The sequence below is a fragment of the Arachis ipaensis genome, chromosome B3 (genome assembly GCF_059453495.1).
Source record: "Arachis ipaensis isolate K30076 ecotype BB chromosome B3, ASM5945349v1, whole genome shotgun sequence".
Classification (NCBI taxonomy): Eukaryota; Viridiplantae; Streptophyta; class Magnoliopsida; order Fabales; family Fabaceae; genus Arachis; species Arachis ipaensis.
Genome location: NC_142438.1, coordinates 37,321,442 through 37,335,454, shown reverse-complemented (window position 1 = coordinate 37,335,454; position 14,013 = coordinate 37,321,442). Strand labels below are relative to the sequence as shown.

Below are 14,013 nucleotides of genomic sequence, written 5' to 3'. Positions count from 1 at the left end.
TTCATTCTTTCAATTATCTTCATAATACTTAAATAAGTAAAAATATATTTTATTTTTAAAAAAACATAAAAATGATAAAAAAAATTCAAAATTTTTTTATTTAAAAATTAGGAGAATGAGTTAAAATTTCTAATCATTTTTTTATTTTCTTTTATCAATTATATTAGGATTATAGGTGTATACCAAAATCAATTAGTATAAAATACACGTTAAAATATAAAGTATACAAAAAAAATTAACAATTAAAAGACAAAAAATATATATATATATATTTTAAAAGATATAATTCATATATTTATATACAATTGTATAGTAACTAATTTTTTATATACACATAATATTTTTATTTCTTTTATAGAACCATAACCAACAATAAAAAGTGATTAACATGTGTGCGTAGACATTTCCTTAGGGCCTCATGTACTTGTTTTTGAGAAGTCCAACATTACTTGATACATATTTATAATAAACTTTTCCTTATTATTTTTTCAAAAGCATTTGGCAATTTGGGTGATGTAAAAACCTTTTGAAAAGTTTCCAAGAACCTCTAATAAGCTGATGAGTCCTTAGGGTGTTGGTATCCCTAACAGTTTGTCCATGAATATATTTTTGGTGGCGAGTTGTAAAAGTTTATAATGATTTTAAATATTTTGAAAAGAATTGGAAGCATTAGGAGGTTATTGTGAATAAATAGTACAGGAGGGAGGACAGTGACAAGTAGAAGCTAGCCCAAGGGAAACCTTGGGTATTAAAGGACAAATAGCATAATAGAGAAGAAGGACAGCCCAATTATGCATCTCTGGTCACCCAATGCATTGGCCCCTTTCTCTCTTTATTAATTGCACTTGGGGGACTCTTATTTGGTTTGTGTGCATTGACAATGAGATTTGGGGCTCAAGGACCCAAAAAATGCGATCATTAATTACAAAGTGGCAAACAAAACAAAGACATAGTGGATTGACCACTACCAGACATTCTTTAATCTGCTTTCCATTTGCGGCACACATCAGATCCCACCCCCACCACTCATAATCAAATTAATATTTATAAACAAATTATAAAGCTAAAACATAAGCAATAAAGCAGGCATTTATCAATATATTGAAAGAATATAGAAATATTCCTCACAGGCTCTCTGTTTCTTGATCTATTTTCAATAATGTGAAGGTGATGTCCTTTGCAATGCATGGGCAGGGTATTTAATTTGATCTTATCTCCTCGTATATCTGAAATAGTATGCGAAATGTGATGTTACATTGCTATCAAAGAAGAGGAGAATGGGTAGGTAGAGTGCCCCCCACAAGGCCACAAGTAATAGAAATGAATGTTTTGGTTTTTAATATTGATATTCTGTCTGCAAAGGCTCATAACAGTTATTTGCTCATTCCCCTGTGCCTTCTCTTTCATGAAGCAATAAGCAGCAGCGCCAACTTCGTTTGACACAGACCAAATTGATGTTTCAGCCTTCCCTTATTGCCACTCCACTGCATAATGGAATGCCACCTGTCCCTCTTCATCCCCCCCGCCTCTCACATACACATCACCAATCCCTCCCCCCCCCCCCCCCCCTCCTTTTTTCTATTATTATTTTTACTAGCTACATCGTGCATAGCTAAAAATCTAAATTTTCTTATATTATAGTGGTAACACATGTTTTCCATTAGTTTGTTGGAGGCATTTTGAAGATGCAGCCTATAGTCCCATCAGAACCCAACATCTAAATCTTTGATTGTCATTGATCAAACTTGTACGTGAATAGGCCAAGATCCTTCTTGGCTAACTACATTTTTTTTTTCCTTTTTTACTTTTGCTTTTAAGTATATAGTGATGAAGACAAACAACACGATCTACATCTATGGGACAATGCTTGCTTGGTGTGTGTATGTATGTATGTATGTATGTCCTTTCTTACTTACTCAAATATAAAAAAAACAAGGTATTTTGTGTATACTAAAATCAGTTATCAAAATCAGTCACTAATATAAAATATATTAATATATTTTAAAATACGAAATATATATAAAAATAAATTAAATAACATACGTATTTATATATATAAATATATAGTAATTGATTTTAGTATATAGATAATATTTTTATAAAACAAATAATTGATACACAAATATGAATTTAGATAGCTATATGTCTTAATTAACTTGCTTTCAATTAAGAACCAAATATATGTGTTTTGTCTTTGGTGTTTGCTAACTGCAAACACAACCAAGAAGCCGATTGTCTTTCTTTTCCCATTTATTTTTGGACACCGATTACAATTGACTTTTAAACTTTGTTGTGTACTGCCATGTGACAACCTTAATGCTACATTATTAATATTACAACTTTAATGACATAAGAAATACTTAGGATATGATTAGTTTGTATTTTCATTTTATGTTTTTATTTTTAGTATTTTTTATTTTTTAAATTTTCTAAAAAAAATAAAATAATAAAAGTAAGAAAATTTTATTTGTTGTTTTTTTTTATAAAGTTTTAAAAATAAAAAATAAAAACGTAAACCAAAAAATCTTTACAAACAAAATGCCTAATTGCTAATAATTGTTCATGTTATCCTGTGAGTCACGAGGCAAGAGACAAAAAAAAAAATGCTATTCAGTCATATATGCGCATCTTTGGTTCTCCAGCTTGACAATGCTTAATTAAACAAGGTGGATGCAAATAAGACATGCGGATACTAGAAATATTTGCATCATGTGAATGCCCTTGTGTCCCATATGAATAGTAGATTAATCAACAGAAATAATAAGGTCAACATTGTACCCTTCAATGTGATTATTATTTTATTTTCCTTTTTAGCTTATACAAGAGGAGAAGAGGAGGGGACATAGGGAACTGGCGAGACTCAATCAAGTCACCCATCAACATAATTTAAAAAACACCCAAATTCTCACCAGGCCAAGGAACAATGGTAAAAAATATCATGCCTGAATCACTCGGTATTGGTTCTTTAAAAATACAGTATCGATTATTATTAGCTATGATCATGATAACATTTTTCAAATCCAAATAGTAGTATATCTTTCTGCCAGCAAGTATATCCATATTTTGTTAACACTTACCAGAGTCAAATGGACACCACACCATCAAAAGAAAGGAAAATCAAATGTAGATCTCACGTACATCTTCACTTTCTTTTTTTAAAATAAAAAAAGGCTATGCTGTTAAAAGTGAGAAGTGGATCTCTGTAGCTTTGTAGCATTCGTTCCAGTAAATGGTTCAAATTAATTTTTAAAAGATCCTCATTTTTTAAATTCGTCTTTAAACAATTTTTTTAATTAAATTCATTTTTTAAAAAATTTAAATTATTTATACTAATCGTTTCGTTAATTCTTTTGATGATATCAAAATTTGTTAAGATGACACATTAAATAATAACACCACATATTTTTATAAATCTTAATTGATTATTAACATAATAAATTTATAAAATTAAATTAAATTAAAATTTAATTGATAGAAGAACTTGAGATATTAAAATCTTTCAATTTAAATTTAATTTAATTTAATTTTATAAATTAATTATATTAATAATCAATTAAAATTATTAAATATATATTGTAATGTTATTTAATGTACCACACCATTAGTAAAATAATAATAAAAAAATTAATATAACTAATTTAAAATTTTTAAAAAATAAATTTAATTAATTTTTTTTCAAAAATTAATTTAAAAAATAAATAATTTTTTAAAAACTAATTTGACGATTTACTCCCCCTTATCTGATGTGGTAGACTGATAGTTTTCTAATGATAACATACTAATTAATTTCAACATGCCTCTTCATTTTCCCCTAATTTTTTATTCATTAAGACTTTTGAACATAGAAGAAATAGTGGTAGTATCTTTTTGTATTGTTTTGGCACAACCAAATGAAAAAGAATTTGAAAAGGTCCAAAAGAACACGGAGAGAGTAAGCCTAAGACAGAGGCTTTTGCATTTTTGAAGCACTTTTCCATGATTCGAATCAAAACAGAGCATCCAATCGGCCATCTTTCAATGATACAACCAAGGCCTCTTGTTTTTCCATTTCCATTGAACAATCTTTTCCCACAGGGCTGCCAACACAAGTACTCTTTTCAAAAGTTTTTATTTTTTAACACCACCTTTCCAAACTTTTATTAACCCGTTCTTGATCATTAAACCAAATAATCTCACAAAAGATAAAAATAAATAAAGTTTGATCAGTTCAGTTCAGTCTCACTTTGTTAACTAAGAGACAAATAATAATGCCTGTCAGGAACATTAGACTAACAGAAATGAAAAGGATGGATATGAATATTATACATGCAAACTAAGTTAGAAGAACTAAGCTAAGTTAAGTGCAGCTAACACATACATACATAGAGAAAGAAGATCAAATTATTATTATTATTATTATTTAATAATAATAATAATATCAAAACCAGTCAGAGAACAACGCTTCCCAAATCTCGGTGAAGACCTCTACAATGAGGTTATGATGATGATAGGAATTCAGAGAAAGAAAACACTGCAACAGATTCTCCAAACCATTTGGTGAAAATATCTGCTTCTCAACGATCATTTCCACCATGGAAGTCCTGAAGTCACTGTATGGATCACTGGATCGCTTCACCACAGCGAAAGTGTCCTTCACCTTCCCTTGCAATGGCATCACGCCCGTATCGGAGCTCCGCCCTCCGCCACGGTTTTTCCGGCGAGAACGGTGGCGCCGGCGAGACCTTGAGGAGTCGGAAGAGAGGCTCTTGGAGGAGAAAAGCGTGTCTGTTTCGTCGTCTTCGTCGCTGCTATACCACCAATAACCTCCAAAGTTTGTGTCTTTGGCGCAAGAATTAAACGGGAACATGTCTCTTTTCTTATGGGCATTAACCATCTTCTTCTTATTCTTCTTCTTTTTCTTCTTGTTCTTGAAGTCTCTCGCTGACGATGAGTTCTTGTTCTTCGTCTTCTCGTGTTCGTAGATTGTGTTGAGGGGTGTGTTTGGTGCCGCAGGGGGGCAGAAACCGCCGCCGTCCACGGCAAAGGGTGATGAGAGCTCGGAGACTCTGGTGCGTCTTGGGAGAGAATCCTTAAACGACAAGATGCAATTGTCGTCGACGGTTTTGAAAGTTTGGGAGGACTTGGGTTTGCAAATGGAGGGAAAGGGACGGGGTCTTGATGGTGGAGGTGGCGGTGGCTCTATCATGATGAGGTGGTGGAAGCCACCGTGGTGGTTGGGTGGTGGGGTGAACACTGCCTTTTCCATAACGTCAGTGATGTTCCGGTTCCGGCAAGACCCGAATGATGACCGAAACATGCGAGAGATTCGCATTTTCAGCCGGTTTTCCATGGCAAAGAGTGAGAGAGAGAGAGAGAAGAGTGGGTGAGAGGTTTTTTGAAGGAAGAAAATGAAGAGGGAGAGATATAAATGCATGAGAAACCCAAAAAGTCGTAATAATAATGCGAACATGAACATGCTATGAGTAAATTAAAATCAATTATTAATATAAAATATATATTAAAAATAAATTAAATTATACATATATTTATACATAAATATATTAATAATTAATTTTAAAAAATAATTTTAATTTATAAATAATATTTTTTGTAATAATGTGTTTATATATATATATATATATATATATATATTGTTTGTGGTGCAACCTTATGCTGTTTTTCCGTTTGGATTAGGTATTGATAACACTTGTAAAAATGCATATTATTTTTTATTAAGAACAAAAATATTTAAAAAAAAAAGTCTAAATCAGTTTAAGTTTATCATATTTTAGGTTTGTTAGAATTATAAACATTAACTTAAATAAAACATCTTTTAATTATTATTTCTTTAGCATTGTCGTATATTAAAATATATAGTGTGGTGTGGTTAAGGTTCCAACTTCCAACTTCATCATATGTGACTAATGATAATGATTAAGTAAAAACTCAGCTGTAGTTGACTTTACATAATTTACCTGAGTTCTAGTGATTAAGGAATCATAATAATTCATAAGTAATAAAGAAAAAATGAATTATCCTACAATTAATATTGAACTTTTCCTATCACTTAATTTATTGAATACGATATACAATTAATTACTTTTGTGGTGTAAAATTTATTGGAGTTTTTTAATTTTGATATGGGAAAGGTGCTGGTGTTTCGCAGCGTTATGGAGTTTTGGGGTGTTTGACGGAGCTGTGACGGCGTTGATGAAGAAATCGGTGACACCGATGGGTGGAACGGAAATCGGTGGGACCGATTAATGCATTCTTAGCTAACGTCTTCCAGCACCCACAAATCGGTGGCACCGATTTAATACCCCTTAGCCTTTCCTTCTCCCTAGCACAAATCGGTGGCACCGATTTAATACCCCTTAGCCTCTCCCTCACACAAATCGGTGGCACCGATTCCTTCCTCCTCAAATCGGTGCCTCCGATTTCTTCCCCCAAAATTCCAAAAAAGCAACGCCGTCATAACAGTGTAAATCACCCGTAATCATCATATCCCAGCATAACTCACACCCTCACATCATATCTAAAAAAATCAGCCATGTCCTTTTTTTTAAAAAAAAAAAGAAAAGAAAAGAATTTGCCCTATAACTTCAAATGGGTAGGAGTGAAAACTCTGAAAAGCTAAAAACTTCCTGGATAAGTACCAACAGCAGAGCATGGGAGGGACTTACTCGACAAGAACAATTTTTACTTGTTTTAGGCCGCAAGTTAAAGAGAATAAAAATAAAAAATTTCACTTGCTCAGCAAGTAAAAACTACCAAAAGTTTCCAGCTAAAGATGGCATCATGATCAATAATGTCTTTTTGTATCCTAGAAGTTTCGTGGGGTTATGTTTTGATAGTAGGAAGATTACTGTTATTAAAATTAAGGTACTTATTACATAGTACTTGACGTGAGAATTAGTGGGATTTGCATGTCTATTAGAATGTTAATTAATTAACTGTCTAATTATAAGCAAGTAAAGAAGAAATTAAAGTATTAAGTGTGGCATATATTTGCGCTGGGACATATTTTTTATTTTTAATATGGGGGAAGGGTTGGGGTGTAACAGCATTATGGAGAATAGGGGTGCTTTTCATGCATGTGGTGTCAGGAGGCTGAAATCGGACCGAGCGATTTGGAATAAGGAACTCGGACGGTCCGATTAGAGGAGATCTACAAAAAAATAATTTTTTTATAAAATTCGGACGGTCCGTTTTGATTTAAAAAAAAAAAAAAAAAAAAAACTAAAAACGGAGGATCCGTTTTGTTTTAAAGGAAAAATTAAAAAAAACACAAATGGAAAACTGAGGGTCCGTTTTCAGTTTTTTTTTTTTTAAAAAAAAAAAAACTGTAAACGGAGGGTCCGATTTCATGTTAAATAAATAAAACAAAAACAAAAACTAATCCGACGGTCCGATTTGTGATTAACGAATTTTTTTACAAAGAATTCGGACGGTCCGATTTCTCCCTGTCCCACACTTGTGTCTAACACCTGTATACACCATAACCAAGCACAACTCACACACTCTTCCAATATAAAAAAAAATTAGCCGTAAGTGGTAGGGGAGGGGACCATTATCAATATCAAGGACGTTAATTATATTGATTGAAGGCGCTTAATGATGTTTGAAATTCAAATGTCAGAAAAAGAAAGGACCTACACAATACCAAAATTAAAATAAAATAATATAATATAAAGTGCTACATTAGCATACATAGCCTTTTCAACAACAGTTTCATAAAAATCTTTACCTAAACTTGATTTCTTCTGTAACTACATTGATTCCGTGATAGAGAAGGGTAACAGTAATATAAAGGATTTAAATTTCAAAGAGAGAAAATCATGAGACTTGTTACTACGACATACATTTTTATTATTATTTTTTAACTCTTATATGTGTGGAAACTGGAAAGTGTATATATATATATCTGCATCATGAATCATGATTGATTCATGAACAAAACCAAATTGAAGTACTCCTCCCACAACTGCAATGATTTAATTTTGTCAGTGTTTTCCTCTTCCTCAATACAAACGTACAAATCAGGAAGGGAGCATTCAAAGCTTTCCACTAGCTTCATCAGTTCTGTGCTTATTTATATATATATTTCAGTTGATTGTTCATATATACACCTGCTAGCTAGCTAGCTCCACAGGGCAGTATTGTAGTATTAGTACAAAATATAGTAGGCTGCTAATTCCTTAATGACAAGCTCACCTAATAGTATAAGGGTCTTAACTCTTAATTAACTAATAATTTATGATTTTATGTTAACAACAAGGGTCACGGATAACCATATATTCATTCACATGATATCTTTAGGGATCTCCGATCAACCAGTGGATTTGATGAGTTGGTTCTTACATAATAGCAAACAGCGCCCCTTTAGATTCTTTTCTGGTCTCTGGTGAATTTTGTGTTCGAGAAATAACGAGATCTTTCATCCTCACGAGCATTGGACCACAGACAAGGTGATTGGTATGGCTTTGTCCTTAGAAAAGGAGCTCCGAAATATTTTTGAGTTGCAACGACTATCTATCCCCTCAACCATTAGTGGCTCTTGGATTCCCCCCTCAGTGGGTACCTTTAAGATTAATTGTGATGCTAGCTATCCTGGCAGTGGTGCTCGAGTTGGTTTTGCTTGTGTTAGCAGAGATTGGAAGGGAAGGTGGCAACGAGGCTGTCTGGGAACAATTGAGAGTCGTAGCATTTTGCAAGGAGAGTTGTTTGCTATTTGGAGAGGCTTTCTTTTAGCATGGGACTCGGGACAAAGAGACATTATATGTGAGACAGACTGTGTGGAGGCTTTTACTATTGTCAATAATTTACAAGATTGCTCTGGGTTTATTGATCCTTTAGTGTTAAAAATCCGAGATATCATGTCTTGGAAATGGCATGCTGATCTTCGGTTGATCTTGAGAGATGCAAATACAGTAGCAGACATCATGGCAAAGACTGCAATGAGGACTATTTCTCCCCAAGTGGAGCTTCCATTGCCTTGGAAGGAGTTTGAGAGTAGTATTCAGCGGGACTGCCTTTCTTAAGCAGTTTCTTGTTTTTTTTTCTTTCTTAGTTTTTGTTTATTTTCTTTTAAGTCACCAAAAAAAATATGAGATATTAATAATGTCTTTAACTAGTAGTTAGTTATTAAATGCAGTTTGAATAAACAGTTTAATTAATTTTTTTTTAAGAAAAATAATTTAAATAATAAATACTTATATTAAAAATAATTTATAAATAAATTATTTTATATTTAATTTTTTAATTTTAAAAATATTTATTTTAAAAAAAATATAATAAAAAAATTTATTATAAAAAAAATTATTTTTTTAATTTTTCTATAAGCACTTGAATGATTTTTTAAAAAGCTACAATTCGATTTTAAAAATTATACTTGACATTAATACTATTACTTTTTATAAGTCAAAAATTTAAAAAAATAACTTTTAAAATTTCGTAAACAGACCTAAATAGTAACATAAATAAGTGATAAATTAATTACTACCTTTTACACAATCTGCCCCTCATCCCTCAAAAAAAAAAAAAAACCTAAAATCCCATTTTATTAAATAAGATTAATTATGTTAGAACGGATGGTGCCAATGTCTTGCTAGCTCAACCACCAGCTTGAGAATATGGCTGAAGAAAAGGAAAGACAAATTAGGCTTATTGATAAGTGATGATAGAGATGGAAATTGGAAGGGTGTCTCACGGGGCAGTGCCTAATAGTACCTAGTATACCCCATATAAATTGAGGGGGAATGACCATTCTCTATAACTAATTTTTTAAGTGATGATCGAGGGACCCTTGACCATATCATATTTGAATAAATATGGTAGGTAGTTTCCATTTCGCTTTTGTTGTACAACTAAAGTCTACATACATTAGCCCTAAACCGAGAAAACGGATTTCAATTAATATACCATGTAGACAGGGATCAACCTATCCTATAATAGCTTTTTTTCCATTTTATATTTTGCCCTTCTTTTTAATTTTTCACTCAATAATAAATTTGGTATAAAAATAGATGGTGGTATATTTATACATAAATAATAAATTTTTTATTTTTTATTTTTTAAAAAAAGCGAGGGGGGAGCCGGGGAGGGGTTACTCTTTTCTGAATTTATTTATAGTCAAATGGACAGAGAAAATAGGAAGAACAAAATAATAATATAATTGATTTTCGATGTTTGAGTTTGGGGGAGTGGAGGACAAAGGTATTATTGTCATTTTTTCCATGTTCCCATCTAAATGTATATTATTAGTGTTTAGTGAATCTGTCAACATGCTCATGTCTTGCTCGACTTGTCCAGTAGTTACAAGACAAGATTAGAGGGTTTTGAAATCTTTGGAAATACCACCGACTTCAATCTTAGCAAGTAAGCCTAACTAGTAATTATCAAATGTTGGATATAGTTAGTTCTATTAATTACCTTTAATTTGATGATGAATTGCACTTTATTCTCATTTAAACGACACTAGCTATATCTCTAAAAAAGTTGTTCCAAGAATCATGAAGTCAAGGCCTTTAGGAGAGAATCTCAAAGTCTTGGAAGCTTCCAAACACATGAAGACACAGGGAAGACAGCAGCACTTACCCTTTACTACTTCAAAGTTCAAATGCCCCACCAAAGGGTAAGAATCAGTGTATGCCATAGTTTTATACTCAGCTTTTCGAATTCAGATGAGCTAGCTAGCTCAACGACAAGAAGAAAACATTGCAATTTTTTTACATGGATTTCTTGGGAGTTGGCAGTGTTGCCCTGATTTGCTATTCTTACGATTTATATAAAAGGCTCTGAAAATCTCATCAGAAACCCCATTTTTTTTTTGTTAGGTAATGTTTTGTCGATGAAACCAAATAAAGGGGGAGTCACTAGAGTTTGACAATTGGATCCAATTTTATTTTCACAAATTCATGAGCTTGTCTTTTGTAATGGCTATACATAAATAACTTGTAGCATCCCACACGTACTATTACTAATATGATTGGGACAGCAGTGTTACATATGTACAAATGATTAGGTCAGTTATTTCAAATCCATAACGTTATATGCCAGTATCAAACATATTACTATATATTCGGCACGAGACAAGGGCATTGGACAAAAAATGACACCGTGACCAAAACTCTTGACACTTGATGCTTCATGAAACACAAGTGGAGATACAATAATTATTCCATGTTTTAAAGTTTTGAAATTGAAATCCCAGCAAGGAAGCAATCAGAGTTGCAGACATATCTCCCACCCTAAGGCTAAGGCTAAGGCTAAGGCTAAGGCTTTTTCGCTCACATAAGGTACAAAACAGTGATTTGAGGTCCATAAGCTAAAACATTATTCTGAGTAACCACTAAAAACTAGTAAATACACAAACACAAGGTAAATTTGTTAGTGCTGTTAGGCATATGAATTGGATTAATGTCAATCCTATACATCATACATGTCGTTGACATTTTGTGATAGTAATAGTATACTACAGTGTGCTTGTCTTTTTAGTTTTTACCTACACACGCAAACACCAATTTTATTTTTATTGTCTATTGTTGTAGTAAAAGAAAATCAGATTAGGTTTGGGGTATATTTGGTGCACAGGCAGCAGGCATCATAATCTTAATCACCAGTCACACTAACCAATTCCAATTCAGTGTTCTTATTACAATTATTATTATTGTTATTACTAGCACTATCCTGAAAGAGTGTTTCCATTTCTTCTAAGCTCTTGCCTTTAGTCTCAGGCATAAATACATAAAAGAAAAGCGTAGCCACCACCATGACCCCTCCCAGCACAAAGAACATCCCTCCAAACGTTATCTTGTTAGAAATGCTGAGGAACGACAACGACACCACCCCGCTCACCAACCTATTCACCGATATCGCAAGGCTTGAACCTTGGGCCCGCAGCCTCATTGGAAATATCTCTGATGAGTACACCCATGTTATGGGCCCAAGCCCAATTGAAAAGAACGACACATCAGCACACGCGGCCACCACACACAACACTATGGCCCAAGCTGGCTTCCTACTTGACTCCCCAAGAAACTTCGACCCAAGGCCCAGACTAAACAAGGAAACCGCCATGCCAAGCGAGCCCAACAATATAAGAGGCCTTCTCCCAAACTTGTCCAAGTAGAGTGCGGAAATCAAAACAAATGAACTCTTGGACAAGCCCATGATCACATTAACTCCAAAGAGCTGTTTCTTCCTTTTAATCCCGGCGGCCTTGAACACCTCCGGGAGGTAATATATGACGGCATCGTTGCCGGAGGCCTGCATGAAAAAGTTGATCCCTATGGCGGAGATCAGCATTCTCCGAACGGGCCAAGAGGGCCTTATTAGAAGTTCCTTCCAAACACCCTGCCCAGCCCAATCTCCTGAAGTAGCAACATGGGCCGAGGTTGGGCTTCCAGTTGGGCCAGTGACCAAGGAAGCAGCCTTGGTTATCTCACGGAGCCTCAATTCAGCTTCGTCAGGATTGGATGAGATCTTGAGCAGAACTTTCTTTGCATCATCCACTCTTCCTTTCATGGCCAACCAACGTGGGGACTCGGGCATGGCTATGACGCCCAAGGCAATGGCAACCGCGGGTACGGCCGCCAGGCCCAACATGAGCCTCCAGCCAATGTTCAATGGGAGGCCCGTGAGAGAATAGTTGATGACGTAGCCTAGGAGGATCCCAAGAGTTATGAAAACTTCGGGGAGGGAGGTGAGGAAGCCACGTTTCATGGCGGGGGATAGCTCGGCCGTGTAGAGAGGTGCAATCATGAGGGCTATGCCGACGCCGATGCCGGCGACAATTCTTCCGGCCAAGATGAAGTGGAAAGATGGGGCGAGACCCATGAAGAGTGCGCCCACTAGGAAGGTTGATGCGGCAAGGACTATGGTGTAGCGCCTTCCAATGAAATCGGAGGTTTTGCCGGAGGCCAGTGAGCCAATTAGGGAGAAGATGTTTAGGGTTCCGACCAAGACTTCCTCCTGCACCGACGATATTTTCAGGTTCTCTTTTATGAGCATGGCTGCCCCACTCATCACACCAATATCTGCATCCAATAATTCAAATCAATTGAAATAATAAATAATATATATAGACTATTACTGACACTGACCGTAGCCTAGGAGGATGGAATTTGTGGAGGCCAGAAGAGCACATAGAAGTGTGAATCTGTTGAGGCCACTCTTGCTTTGCCCACATGATTCTGCCGCCGAACCACCATCTTTGCTTTCCATTAATTCTTTATCGAGAGAGAGAGAGAGAAGTGTGCGTTTTCGAGATTATAGTAAAGAGTTGATTATTGGGGATTGGATCACAGGATGATGTAGCAACAACTAACGAGGGAGGAGATACGGACAAAAAACTGCTTCCTTCAAGCAATAAATGCATGATCCAGATGATGTGGCGAATTCGAACTAGGCCCCATTTCTGTCCAAACATACACACTCATCCCTGCTTTCACGTTCACGGCTTTTGCTTACAAGTACCTATGGCCATCCCCATCGCCATCGCTCACACTGCTTTCCTTGCTCCCTTTTTGTATTTTCGGTGGACGACACATAATTACCAACAGTATGCTGCACTTTCATAAGTTTTTAAAACTTTTGTATTTTGAAAAGAATATACAATTGATACATTTATAATTGTTTAAAAAATTATAAAGGTAGATATTAGATTTATGTATTTAAATAAATTAAAAATGAATTATTTTTATTGACAAAAATATCAGACAATTAATTTTTTTTAACTGAGTTGACCTAAATTAAATTTACTAATTACTACACACCTTTTATGTTTGTTTTGGTTTTGGTTTTTTTTTTCTTTTTTTTTCATCATCATGATCATGTAATGACTATATCTTCCCTCTTCCTCTTCTTCTTTTGTTTACTCAATTTATTTATTTATTTTTTTCATCATCATTATTATTATTTTTTTTATTCAATATTATACTGTTAATTTAACAATATTAAAATTTAAAAGTAACATGAATTTTTTTTATTAAAGATACAAAAAAATTGTTGAAAATAATACAATTTTTTACAAAT

General features: G+C 34.1%; 2 protein-coding genes across 2 annotated transcripts; both read right to left on the bottom strand.

The window, feature by feature from the left end:
• Positions 1-4,362: 4,362 nt before the first annotated feature.
• On the bottom strand, positions 4,363-5,382 carry OFP8 (ovate family protein 8). The gene has a single exon (XM_016333396.3). It carries the CDS (start codon positions 5,327-5,329, stop codon positions 4,418-4,420), a length of 912 nt encoding a protein of 303 aa, XP_016188882.1. The 5' UTR covers positions 5,330-5,382; the 3' UTR covers positions 4,363-4,417.
• A 6,205-nt stretch (positions 5,383-11,587) lies between these two features.
• Positions 11,588-13,349, bottom strand: LOC107630294 (putative polyol transporter 6). Its single transcript, XM_016333395.3, has 2 exons — positions 13,083-13,349; positions 11,588-13,016 (listed from the first exon to the last, which is right to left on the bottom strand). Exons 1-2 carry the CDS (start codon positions 13,201-13,203, stop codon positions 11,590-11,592), a joined length of 1,548 nt encoding a protein of 515 aa, XP_016188881.2. The 5' UTR covers positions 13,204-13,349; the 3' UTR covers positions 11,588-11,589.
• Positions 13,350-14,013: the final 664 nt, after the last annotated feature.